The sequence below is a fragment of the Cottoperca gobio genome, chromosome 6 (assembly GCF_900634415.1).
Source record: "Cottoperca gobio chromosome 6, fCotGob3.1, whole genome shotgun sequence".
NCBI lineage: Eukaryota > Metazoa > Chordata > Actinopteri > Perciformes > Bovichtidae > Cottoperca > Cottoperca gobio.
The window spans coordinates 12,911,661-12,925,205 of NC_041360.1; the positions used below are offsets into that span (position 1 = coordinate 12,911,661).

At 38.6% G+C, this 13,545-nt stretch overlaps 1 protein-coding gene across 2 annotated transcripts; it reads right to left on the bottom strand.

Moving 5' to 3' along the window:
• Positions 1–436: 436 nt before the first annotated feature.
• Positions 437–8,837, bottom strand: LOC115009820 (muscarinic acetylcholine receptor M2-like). Of its 2 annotated transcripts, none has more exons than XM_029434073.1 (4): positions 8,723–8,837; positions 3,838–4,061; positions 2,795–3,664; positions 437–1,456 (listed from the first exon to the last, which is right to left on the bottom strand). In XM_029434073.1, the coding sequence occupies exons 2-4, from the start codon at positions 4,006–4,008 to the stop codon at positions 1,145–1,147; spliced, it is 1,353 nt and encodes a 450-aa protein (XP_029289933.1). In that variant the 5' UTR covers positions 4,009–4,061; positions 8,723–8,837; the 3' UTR covers positions 437–1,144. The 2 variants fall into 2 exon arrangements, with proteins under 2 accessions (XP_029289933.1, XP_029289932.1); XM_029434072.1 differs by having other exon boundaries at positions 8,665–8,772.
• Positions 8,838–13,545: the final 4,708 nt, after the last annotated feature.

A 13,545-nucleotide genomic window follows, 5' to 3' on the forward strand; every position in this document is an offset into this window, starting at 1 on the left:
CTTTTTTTGTGGTGTGGTGTGTAATTCCTCCCATCGGGCAGCAGCCCAGCAGAGATTTGGCAAAGGATGTGATGCCCAAAGCCTGATGTGTCGGTGGAGCCTGTAAATCAGGTTCTGTGCATTTACTCTTTGCACTATCCATTTTAATTCTGTGCACATTTGATGTTATGATAAAGAAAGCTGACACTAAACTAGATTTTCTGTCATTATTTATTTTATTTATGGAAAACATGTATTATTACATGAAAGAGGGGAAGATATGAATAGATATCACATTTGGGATCATTTCACAACAACATGGATTACGGATGTCATTATCGTAATATGACAAATCTAACCAGACAGAAAACATGCGCGCGCACACACACACACACACACACACACACACACAAAAACACACACACACACACACACACACACACACACACACACACACACACACACACACACACACACACACACACACACACACACACACACTCTACAGCTGCTACTCTCTTTTCTTAACTCAATTTCAAGCAAAGGTTTCATTCAGACCGATTTTTCACTTTGGCAGATTATTTCCTGTGTCACAGCTCAATGTCGGCCCAAACGATTTATGTCAATAATATAGTGTCTTTTTCTATAGTATATTATCTTCTTCTTATACTAGACTTGCACTTTTTCTAGATTTAATAATCACTGCTTTGGTCACAAAACCATCACATTACTCACAATTGTACTTTGGGGGTAAAAGGAGGTTGCATAATAACCCTATAATAACCCTAATATTAAACAACATACTGCACAAGCTTGTGTAGGAGGAGCAAAGAGGAACATGTCAAAATAAAACCCAAACTGACACTCAAATGTACCTTTTCACAATAAACCGCATTCCCACCACAATGCATTGTCTTGAGAAGTATAATACAATGGCATGTATTTTGAAATCATTAAAAGTTAAGTGTGTTATATTACAATACAATTATAAATGTAAAACAGTTAACTTTTCAATGGCAGTTTTAATAAGTTCTACCATTGAAAAAGCAATGGAGTGCACAATAAGAAAACACCTGGTCTATATTTTAACAATGTTCACCCCAATACTTGTGTCATCTCAGTTTACTTATCAGATTATCAAAAACATGAGTCAGCATTTTTGCCCTCATCGTGCTATACGTATGTTCTTGTACTGGCACAGGAGCAGGTGCTTGAAGGTGTTTTTGAAGGTGGCGTTGCAGAGGGCGTAGCAGGCTGGGTTGATGGTGCTGTTGATGTAGCAGAGCCAGTAGCCGATGGTCCAGAGTGAGTTTGGGATGCAGCTGGAGCAGAAGGTGTTGATCAGGACCATCACATTGTACGGGGTCCATGTGGCAACAAAAGCAACCAGGATGGCCATGATGGTGCGCGTCACCTTTTTCTCCCTGGATGAAATGCCCTTCCTTTTCCACTTTGCCACGGCACTCTGCTTTGTCACCTGGAAAAGGAGAAAAAGGTGAATAGGGAATTTTTAAATGGAAGGTTTTTAAAGGGATACTAGAGGATTTATTGGCAACTTGGGGGCACTGGAAGCTGTAAAGACAACTTTGACATATTAGCACCTCATAAAGTTGTTTCAGGTAACTTGCTAGTAAACAGTTACTTATTTACACATCCAGCAGACATGGAGCAACATTAGCTTTAATTTTAAATTGTTTCTGGCCAAATGTATGTCCAATATTCATTCTCTTTGGTTTAAGTGGAGTAGTAAAGATAATGAGCCGTAAAACCAAACAATTAATAGCCTTGTTGATATATTAAGACGAAGAGACTACAGTCATGTGAACATTGGCATGCTAGAATGCTAACAATGACAATGTTAATGTCATAGTACTAAATAGCAATAAACACAAAGTACAGTTGAGGCGGATGGAAATGTCATTAGTTTTCCAGGTATTTAAATAAACTAAAGTATACGAGTAACTCATCTGACATCACTGAGAGACGACACTGCTGGGCAAAACACAGGCGACGACGATACTATTTGAACTTGGTCGGTAGGCCTTCACAAGAAAATTAAAAGCATGGCCTCCAACCAGATGGGAGCGGAATATTGTGGCACAGAATTCCTCCGCTAAAACTATAACGTTAAACCTCATTCATCCATCAATGCATTATAATGTCCTTCACCGAACACTACCGACAACATTATATTCACTTCACTTGTACAACTGACTGGAATAACAGATATTCGACTGTCCTGCTCTACAGACATGTGAACTAACCACAGACACCTTGTTCATGGACTCTCGGCAGTGCTCCAATGCAGTCCGCGGTGGTGCGCCGCAAATGAATATAGCGGAAACATCGGAACGGATATTTGGCATTATTTTTGGCCTGGCGAGTCTAAAATTACAGGATAAACACCGTGTTAGTCAGTGTTGTTGAGTCAAATTGGTTGCGGACTCATTTAGCTAGCTAACGTTGCAAAATATCTGTCCAGTAATTGATGTAATGGCTTGCTTAAATCACGTTTAACATGTCTGAGCCAAATTTAATGGCAATCTATCCAAGATGTTTTACTCAAAAACGCAAATGTGAACATTGTGGTACTAGAGGGTCAGACACTCACTAATGAATATCTGTACAAAACGTTACAGCAATCCATCTGAGAGTTGAGATATTTCTGTCTGGTCCAAATTGGCAGAGTAACCTACAATGCAATACCTAGAGCCCTGGAGCTGTAAATCTGGTTTAAATTTGTGATTAATCATTTGTTTGTTTTTTAATCATCTGAATCATAATATACAAGCTTTTACTCAGTATTCAAATTTACCTTGAATAGTGTCCTTGTGGCCAGACTTTGTCTGTCAGCAGCTGAGTTTTCCAGAGAAGGGGGTTGAGTTTGGTTTGTCTCTTTCTCACCATTTGAACCTTTCTGTGATGATTCAGGGGCCGCAGTGTCTTTACTTTCTGAATCGTGGTTTCTGACTTCTGGGGAATCTGCCTGTTTGGTTGTTTCTTCTTGACTTGGCCTGTTTCCATTCTCCTGCTGCAACATTTCCTTCTCCTTCACATCTCCAGCCTCCACCTGAGCGTCTCTTGTTGTGATGACGTTGTTCTGGCTCTGACATCCGTCCTCCTGGCTGTGAGAGAGGCCCTCTCCCAGACTTGCACCTGACGGCTTCCTAGTGTCCTTCTTCATGCGGCTGCGGCTGGCCTTGGAGATGCGCCAGTACAGGTAGATCATGATGGCCACTGGTAGGTAAAAAGCTGCGATGGCTGTCCCAAACGTCACTGCAGGGTTTGAGAAGAACTGAATGTAGCACTGACTTGACGGCACGGTTCTCCCCCCCACGATGAACTGCCAGAACAAAATGGCTGGAGCCCACAGGATGAAGGACAAGACCCAGGCTGCAGCGATCATCAGACCAGCCATCTTGGTGCTGCGGCGCGCCGGGTAGCTGAGCGGTTTGGTGACACAGAAGTAACGGTCAAAACTAATGATGAGCAGGTTCATGACTGAGGCGTTGCTGACAACATAATCAACAGCCAGCCACAGGTCACACACCACTGCTCCCAGGGGCCAGTAGCCAATCACAATATAGACCGTGTAGAGGTTCATGGAGCAGAGGCCAATAATGAGGTCTGCACATGCCAGGCTGAACAGGAAGTAGTTGTTGACTGTCTGCAGGTTCCTGTTTACCTTTAGAGAAACACAATGTGCAGGCTGTCAGATGCTAATCTTTTTTTGTGCGATGTGATGTGTGTTTTCTCATTTCTATTAGATTATTCTTATCTCTAAGTCTGGCTGTTCTTTTCAAAGTGTCCAGAGATGGATGTTTGAAACTTTAATGCTCAAAACAAGAAAACCCAAACCTTTATAGAGAGCATGACCAGGATGTTCCCGATTATGGTGATCAGACTCAGAGATCCGGCCACCAGGATGATGAGTACAATCTCCACAGTCGTGTACGGGCTTCCAGAGAAGAGGCTGGCGTTATCACCGCTGCTGATGTTGGTGGTGTGGGAGGAATTCAGAGTCTCCATGTTGTCTGGCTTTTGAGTATCCTTCTCAGGCTCAAATCATATCTGTACAATACCTGGTAAACACAAAAGGTTATGAAATAATCAGCCCCTTTGCAAAGATTTTGCCTTTTTGTGATGATTTCCCATTTGCTTTTATCTGTCTGCACAGTCACAGATGCAAAATCATGCGTAACTTTCAATGTGTAAACATTTGCAGGTGTTTGAGCTTTTGAGCTCACTGCTTGGCCCAGGTGTGAAGGATAGACAGGTGAGCAAATAAAGGCTGCGGCAGCTGTGTCCAAAATTTACAGCAGTATCCCTCATGCTCATATCAGGAACAGCAACATTAGAAGTCGGTGTAATCTTACATCTGTAAATCAGCTGTCTTTCTATAATCAACTTGTAGATGATCTAAATGGTATCAGATGCTACTTATATAGAGTGATCTTTGAATTTTTTTTTTATTCTAATATTTAGTTTGAAGCATTTTCATACTTATATGAATGGTTTCTTTGATGAACTACTCTCTTCACCCACATCTTAAGTAGGGCTGGGAATCACCAGATGCTCCATGATACGATATTATCACATTGCAAGTAACAATATTTTTGCAATTTGAAACCATCAAATGGTCTGAAAAAGCAATTAAAACCAAAAAGTTTAAATTGCATTTTGCACTATTAGTAATTCATATAATAAAAACGATATTGCCAAAATATCAAGATACTATGCTGTATTGATTTCTCCCCCCCCCACCTGACAAGTTGAACAGGACCATGTAACAAGGCCACCGACACCTCCAGACAGTTCATTTAGTAAATTCCGCCGACCTTAAGTCGCAAAACGCCCTTTGAGAGTATCTTATCCGTGCGTGAGAGCCAATTAAATAATGACCAAGCTATGATGTTGATCCTGCAGACATAAAGGAGTCATTTCCCAACAACAGTCTCTGCTTGATTGGATTTTTATTTGGGTAGTGTCTATGTGTGCTTACATGTTTGCTCTTTGAGACAGATGTCCAAATAAACCTTAATAGAAGTCATGGTTTTAATGTCGCGACAGGGCAGAATCTCTGAGGCTACAGAAGGTTTATGAGCAGCATAAGCAGTTCTGTGAGTTACGAAGTTTTTCAATGAGTGTACAGATTTCCATTGGGGCCACCCACGCTAAAAATCAGGCACTCATGGTGGATAAAGCATCTATACATAACAACACATAAAACTGTATGATATGCGTATGGACATACCTGTTGTTGTGTATTTAAAATGTCCCTAGGCAAGCAAGCAGACTGCAAAACACCACAATTAAGGCAAAATATCATTACGGTTACTATCATTTTAAAAACCAAGAAACATTAGGAATAGACCTACAATACGCACAGCATAGCAATGTGATTAGCTCATGTATTCTGATCTTAAAATCAATGTAAGGACACTTAGTTAAGACCATGAAGCTTTTTTACATACTGCTAAAACCATGTAAGTGACTCCATTAGGCCACATGATAACATCATAGTGTACCTGAGAGATGTTTCCTTCCTGCTCTTACAGCCAGATTTAACTTCATTACAGCATCTCTAACTCTATCACTTACTTTTCAAAGACCCATTCTGGGCCTTTTCTGTCTTAAATGAGATGAGAAAGAGCTGGTGTGTGTGTGTGTGTGTGTGTGTGTGTGTGTGTGTGTGTGTGTGTGTGTGTGTGTGTGTGTGTGTGTGTGTGTGTGTGTGTGTGTGTGTGTGTGTGTGTGTGTGTGTGTGTGTGTGTGTGTGTGTGTGTGTGTGTGTGTGTGTGTGTGTGTGTGTAGCTGTAATTCCCAGGACCTTGTCTTAAAAGCCTGTGATTTTGAGTTGTGAGGATATTTTGGTCTCATAGTGAATTTAGAGTTACTCGGTAAGATTTGTACAAATCAGGGTTAAGTAAAGGTTTGTACTTGCATTAATCTGTTGTGATATGGTCACATTAAAGGGATTTATCTTTTATTGTAGGACAAAATGCAGGTCCCCACACAGTCCCCTATTAAATTTCAGGGTAAAGACTTGTTTCTGTTTAAGGTTAGGGTTCAGGTCACAGTAAGGCATGTAGCTGTAATAACGGACGTAAGGTGAGTCTCTAGGGAATTAATGTGAGTCAATGGGCCTGTTAAGTAAAATACTCAATTACAATCCTGCATAAAATAATTATAAAGGAGAATGAAATGTACTTAAACCTGTTTTTTTGACCACTTGAGGGCAACGAAAAAACAACCTTTTAGGTTGATATGAGGAACTTGTCAGCAAACTGCAGTCGCTAACTGTGTCTGTCTGTTGTTTGATGCTGAGCAGTGTAGAGCGGGTTTTAGAGGTTTCTTTTTGCTAAAAACTGCTGTCTGGTGTGACCAAAATCAACATTATAAGAGTAAAACAGTAAAGTGATGGCCGGACATCTAATAATTAGCTAAAACTCACTACTTTTGTGTCACACTTTTATTTTACTGTTTTTCTATTTTAGGACATTTTATTATTCTATTTTACTTTTTTATCCTTTTGAATCCTATTTATTATAAGTATTTTTATATTTTCTTTTTGTTTTTCTATTATATGGATACATAAAACTATCAACCTTTTGTTATAACAATTGTTAATATTGCAAACTCAAATTAAACTTTTTGGTAACAATTGCTTTTTCAGTCCACTAGATGGTGCTAAGTGTTTTTCTGATGAGGTCACCGGGATTGGAAGAAAGTTGGTCAAAACAAAGAGACATCAGAAAGAAATATAAAATGTGCAGAAAACTGTGTTAGATCAAACAGATGTTGAAAATGGGTAATAAATCTAAATATATGTTATTACAATACTCAGCAAGTGAAATCGCAATAATATCGCATCATGGGGCCTCTAGTGATTCCCACAACTCTGAATTGACTTGTTGTTGAAAAGTGCAATACAATTAAATTTGCCTTGCCTTACTAATAAGCTTGTATGAAGATGTTTCACTAGGATGTGGATTTTGTTGGTTGGTTAGGCACTTTCCTTCATTCACACTAAATAATCCTTCCTAATTGTAATCCAGGGCTACTGGAGAGAGTCACAGAGGCAAACAGTATTTCTATGACAGGCACATAAACATAGTAATTAGATCCAGCAGCTGCCTGCAACAGCTGCACCGGTAATATGCTGCTAGGATATAGTAGTGCTCATCTGGCAGGGTGAGCTCGGCTTTAAAAAGTCGGTACTGTCTTTGATATCATAAAAGATACAACAGTCACCGGCAGATGAGACAGTGAAACAAGCGGTTTGTTTGCAGAGACAAGAGCGGACGTTACACAGAGAACACAGTTTCATCCAAAGCCGGGTTTAACGACTACAGGGGTATTTCATTATTTCATTTGCAAAAGAGTATATGTCTTTTATTGTTTACTGTATTTTTTCTGGAAAAACATGTTTCTACAGGGAAATCTGTAAAATCATTTTGGATGTTTGTACAGATGGGATTTCAGATCAGACCAGCCAATACAAAGCATGAGAATACACACTATGTATGCATATGAGACACAAATACAACACTTTGTTTCAGGCATTGTTTGAGATCACAGACTGTTTCATTTGAAAAAACAACATTTGACAGATTTGAGATTGTTTTTCAGTATTTTAAAGCAAAGGTTCCTGATGTTATTGCACAAGTTACTGTTAGTAGGTTTGTCGCACAAGTTTGTTGTGATTTCAGAGACGTGTGTCCTGAATCTCAAAAGTGGGAAATTTCACATCAGCCTGAGCTTTGGCCTCGCACAGCAGTGTAACAGAGAGAAGAGAAAACCACTGCATATTCAATGCAGAGCCAAAAGAAAGAGTGCAGCGGAAGGAAACAAATAATAGCAGAAATACCAGAGTAACCAGAGTGGGAAGAACTACAAAATACATCGGAAAATAATGAGGTACAGAGGAGGGACACACAAAGAAGATTAAAATAATTTTATTTTTAAAAGAAGAGAGGTCGACCGAGGGAGTCCAACTCATGGGACAGGAGTAAGTGAGTTAATGAGCAAAGATTACAAATCTTGATTTCATCTTGTAGGCCTGCAGATTTCAGGGAGGAACTGCATGTTTAAAATCTAATTTCCCTCTTTAACAGAAACATTGTGTAACCAGGGGATTCCTCGGGAGCAGGGAGACTGGGGAATCCAGAGTCGTGATCTGATGCTGGTGGCTAATAGAAACCTTTCAGCTCAGGACAGAAACGAAGATAAACATTTCTACAACAGCCTTTGGGGAACTATAAAACCAAGTGTTGCTCTACAATTACTTGAAACACGCTGGAACCGCATGTAGAGGGTAAAAATCCAATTAATATAGATATTAAATTCCTGGAACTTTCCCTTTTGTCTGTGAGCTTATTGAGACATTTTCATCCATATTTTAATGTTCCAATAATATTGCTTCATATTTCTACAGTGCATACTTTTGTAATATTTGTAATAGAATATCTTAATTTGACTTGACATTGTTTAAATCAAGCTTTTAATACTTTGCAGCAAAAGAAAAACAAATACAAGAAAAAAGATTTTCTGACTCTAGCGATGCCTCAGCGTACAGATGTTAAAATGTGTTCCAAGCAGTGTTTCATAAGTTAGGGTCATTCTCTAAGTAAGTAAGTTTCCTTGCCTGCAGCAGCACAAATCCACAGAGAAATGTTATCTTACCTTGTCTGCTGGGATTGACATGGATGAGCTGTTTTAGTTTGGTCCATGTTAATCTCACCTCAGTCGACACTGGAGCAGAGAGAAGCAGAAAGTAACCCGCCGTTGTTGTTGCTCCTCCTCTGACAAGAAATGTGAGGTGTGTGTGCGTGTGTGTGTGTGTGTGTGTGTGTGTGTGTGTGTGTGTGTGTGTGTGTGTCTTAGAGGGAGACAAAAAGAGACGCTGACAGCAGGGAGGGGTTATGGGGGCTATTAGTTATGATGTATCCCTTAAGCTAGGGTTGCAAATTTGAAAAAAGGAGAGACAGAGACAGACAGAGACAGAGAGAGATGTTTGTTTCAGGACCATGGAAAGCACTGGCCTCTCCGGCACAAACAAATAATAATTCCCCCGTGTTACAAAGGCTGTAGGCAATAATGTGGAGAGAGGTTTGAGTGGCTGTGGCATGAAATAAAATGGTAAAGCACTATTAAAAGGAGGACAAAAGGAGAGGGTTGCACCGTTATTCTGCTGTAGGACGTTAACCTTTAAGACTCTGTTGTTTTGACCTTTTAACCAAACAGGTGACGCAGTCTGCCCCAGTTGGTGGATGACCTTACTTTGATGGAATTACCCCAAAGAATAATGGTCCCTCTCCATGAAACAATATTGCAAATGAAACGAGGAGTGTGCCATGAAACAGGCTCGATGATTTGATATGAAAAAAATACGATTGTGCTTGTCTTGGTCCAGACTAATGGCGCACTGATCACATCAACATTAGGCTGTTAGTTGATTTGCTTGTATGTAATGTAAACTGTGGTGAACTTCTGCAAATTGTATATTCTGTGTAATCGCTGTGATTTTAATATTACATCTATTTTATTATTTTATTAATGTGATGTAGGTGCAGTTGTGTTGTAGAGAAATGTGTTGGTGCATCTATGGCCATGAGCTTCTCTTCTGCTGTTTCAACATTTGTCATGAACACAAATCAATATGAGGCTTTGACTGTGTCTCCATATGTGTGTGTTTGGTTTCATGTCTCCTGGAAACTCTTTTCTCCCATTTTAAAAACAAACTAGCATGTCTTATTATTTGTAGCAATTCCAAATATCTAAACAAAGAAGAAGGGGAAGAAAGATTAGCGGTATTACTTACCCCAATGATGTACGATAACACAGACCTTACTAATAATACAATATAGATTGAATTAGTCTCGATGAAAGCAATAGTTTGACATTTGGTGAAATACATTTATTTGCTTTCTTGCAGAGGGTTATATGAGAAGATGGATACCACTTTCATGTGTGTACAGTAAATATGAAGCTACAGCATCAGCCAGTTAGCTTAACTTAGCTTAGCACAAAGACTGTGGGAAACAGCCAGATAGTTTACTTTGTTAAATCATTTGCTATATAAGATGAACACTCAATGGTGAGTAGTAAATTGAGATTTCAGAAACTTACTTTTTGTCATATTTTTTTATTCAACAGCTGTTGAGTCTGTAACTATAATTTGAATCATCTATAAAATGGGGCGCATTGCATTGAGCTGGTTAAAGGCATTGAATTCTTTATTTTGTTGTGTAAGATGGAGTATTTTTTGTACGCAAGCTGACCTACGTTAAAAAGTCCAAAACAGACCGTCATATACGCAAATGGGTTAAAATGAAAGTGTTCAGGGTTAAAAGGAGGACAGACAGAAATCATAAAGGATGCACTGCTGCAAGGCATTCAATGTATATTATTGCAAAGCCCCATAAGTGATGCTTTTTTAAATGTGCACCCATGTGCTAACCTTTCCTGTTTCTTGTCCATGTAAACACAACAGTCATAAGTCCTAAAAATATATATATATATATGTTAGTGTCTTCAGAGTAAGAAGAATTCAAAAGTCTCCATCCACCACTCTATGAACTCGAGGAATAAAAAAATAAAAAGCAGCTAACAATGAAGCTCTTTCCTCTTCACTATATGAAGCCAAGCCCCAAGGCTGAAGGGAAATGGGGTCATCTAGTGGGAGCCTGAACAGTTTGAATGGAGAGGGGCCACACACAATAGCGGCCCATCTAACACTTCTGACAAGACAGCCTCACATTTTCTGAAATTCACTGGAGCATACAGTTGTTAACAAAGATGTGGAATTCAGAAAACCTCAAAAACACTGCATGCTTTTCATTGCTCTCACAATTATATACAGTACTACATCATGTGGTAATAGGATGATGTTGATAACAGACATTTACTGTAACTCTTCTCCGGGCCTGCAGCAAATTGTGACATTCAGATCATGACATCTGTTCTGAAGATTCCTGGAAGACTATAATTCATCATGATGTCCAGGCCCAGTTAGGATTTGGGCAGCCCAGACTCTGGTTAACTACTGGAGACGATATAACCTGTACACAAATTAGACCCATTTTGTGTTGTCTAATTAGATTCCTGTCTCAGTGCTGCATATCTGTATTCCCGAAAAATAAATAACTTGCGATCTTTGAAAACGAAAAGGTCATTGAAGGTATCTCCAGAATCCTCTGGATGAAAAGTTATTCCCTCTGCTGCACGATAAAAAAATACATTTAACCCGACATGTTATTTTGTATTCAAATATGAAACTATTCTTAGTAACATCAATACAGACAACTATCATTTCTGACAAAGGTTTTCGTTTTGTTTCATGTTCCACAAATTGAACATGGACATCTGTCACTTCCGGCTCCCATCTTTAACTTTTAAGTTAACAGTGGTAAAGGTTTAAAATCTTTTTATCATACAGTGATTTTGGATTGTAATAGAGCCTAAAAATGGTGCTATAGATAAATATGACGACACAACTCCCAACATATCTTTTTTACTTTTTAGATTAACAGTGGCGAATAATGTCATCATCAAATGAATGGTGATAATGTTCAGCGACACTGAGCTTTTCTCTTTTTTTACAGCCTCACTGTTGGCTTATTTCCAACTAAAAGACAAAACTCTGAAGTTTAAAACATAAAGATTTACCAGGCAGCAAAGTACCATAAATGATTTATCCTTGTGTTTGTTTTTTAATTCACAAACTTTGCTCAAGAAATGTTGCTTTTATGCTAACAAATTGTGTTAAAGGGCTACTCAAACAATTTAGCATCGCACTTCCATAAAATGTGGGTACTCAAAAGAGACAGATTAAAAATGTAAAGGTCAAGGCTGAGATATCCTGACTTTTAGTCTCTAGTATAGGTCATACTACACAGACTTTTCTATAAAAAATGTATACAAATACAACTGTTTTCACAGTCAGATTAGTGATGGATTTATAATAGTGACGACTTTTATGTTTCCACTGATCCACTGACACCAATTCAATAATGTGTACATACAGAAACATATATCACTATCACATGACACAAGGATGGCCATCATCTTTTTACTTTAAGGTCCCATTAAAAGTCACCTTTTTCAGCCACTGGTCACCATGTTTGTGATGTATTGTCTCTGCTGCCACCTGGAGGACTAATGTCCTCTTCTCGCTCCAAAAACTCCTTGTGCAGTCTCCGCTTCTTCTCCGACAACTGTGTGAGCGCTGTCATTCACTGTTTTAATGAAAAGCGAACATCTCTTTAGACATTACAGTATGTGGCAATATAAAAGAGACACAAACACTGCATGCAACTGACTGGATTTAAAAACTAAAAACTTAGCTGAAAACTGAAACTAATCTTGAAGTGATCGAACCAGCCTGCATCCCTTTGCAAACCAAGGTTTCTCACCAGATCAGTGAGGCCAGTATTAGTGCAGTAAAACATGCTAAAGCAAGAATCTATTGACAAAATAAATAATAATAATAATAATAATAATAATATTAATATTAATACAAATATATTAATAAGAGGTGTAGTATTGTTTTTTTTAATATGTGCTTATCAGTTTATTTATCAAACTCACTCCTTAATTTAAGCCTCATCACTTTCCAGTTAATTGAATTGAAGGGTCCTATATTTCCCATATTCTATTACACACATCAAGGGCACTGCGTTGTCGCCTGGTGCAAAGTGATCATGATCTCTATAGCAGGTGAGACTTAAGCATGTCTTTCCAGAACCATCTAATTCAAAAATACGGCCGGGATGATATCTTTGCAAAGTGTAAAAATGACAGTGAAGACATTAACTGTAATTTTTCAATAAAAGTAACTGCTATTTCAAATGTTTCCTCTAAATGTTTTGTACCTTTGTAGATACACTGTGATCTGTAAATTGTAATGCACATGTGTAAATAATAAACGGAGGCATAATATTGTTAAAATTGCACTTATTTTTCTTAAAAACTGTTAGTTTGTTCATAATGTTTTGTAAAAAGATAGTTCATTAAATGTGAACAATTTCAGAATGTACTTTTTTACAGTAAAACAAATAGGAAACATTTGGAGTTGTCGTTATTTATTGGTTATTATGCTATAATTTTACTGATCCGGCCCACTTGAGACCATATTGGGCTGCATGTGACCCCGGAACTAAAATGAGTTTGACACCCCTGATCTAATCTCTATATTACCAAAGTCTGACACAAATCTTAACTCAAGGTACACTTACAGGCTTGTCTAACACCTTCAACTGCATCTCTCCTCATCAGCTGATGGAGTTTGCACAGTTGTCATAGAGATGGCTTTGTTGTCATCATGTGACCTAAGTATGGGGCTTAATTAATATAAGGGCAAAGGGCAAGGGAAGGTATGTCTTTATTTAAGGATGGGCTATGGCGTCATGAATAGCTTATAAATACCCTCCTTGATCTTTCTCCAGTTGACTCCTGGTTGATGACTCTGACCTCGCCCCAGAGTATATAACAGAGGTAAAGACAAGACATAACAAATAAATAAATATAAATAATATTTGGGCAGGAACAGCATTATCCTAGAAA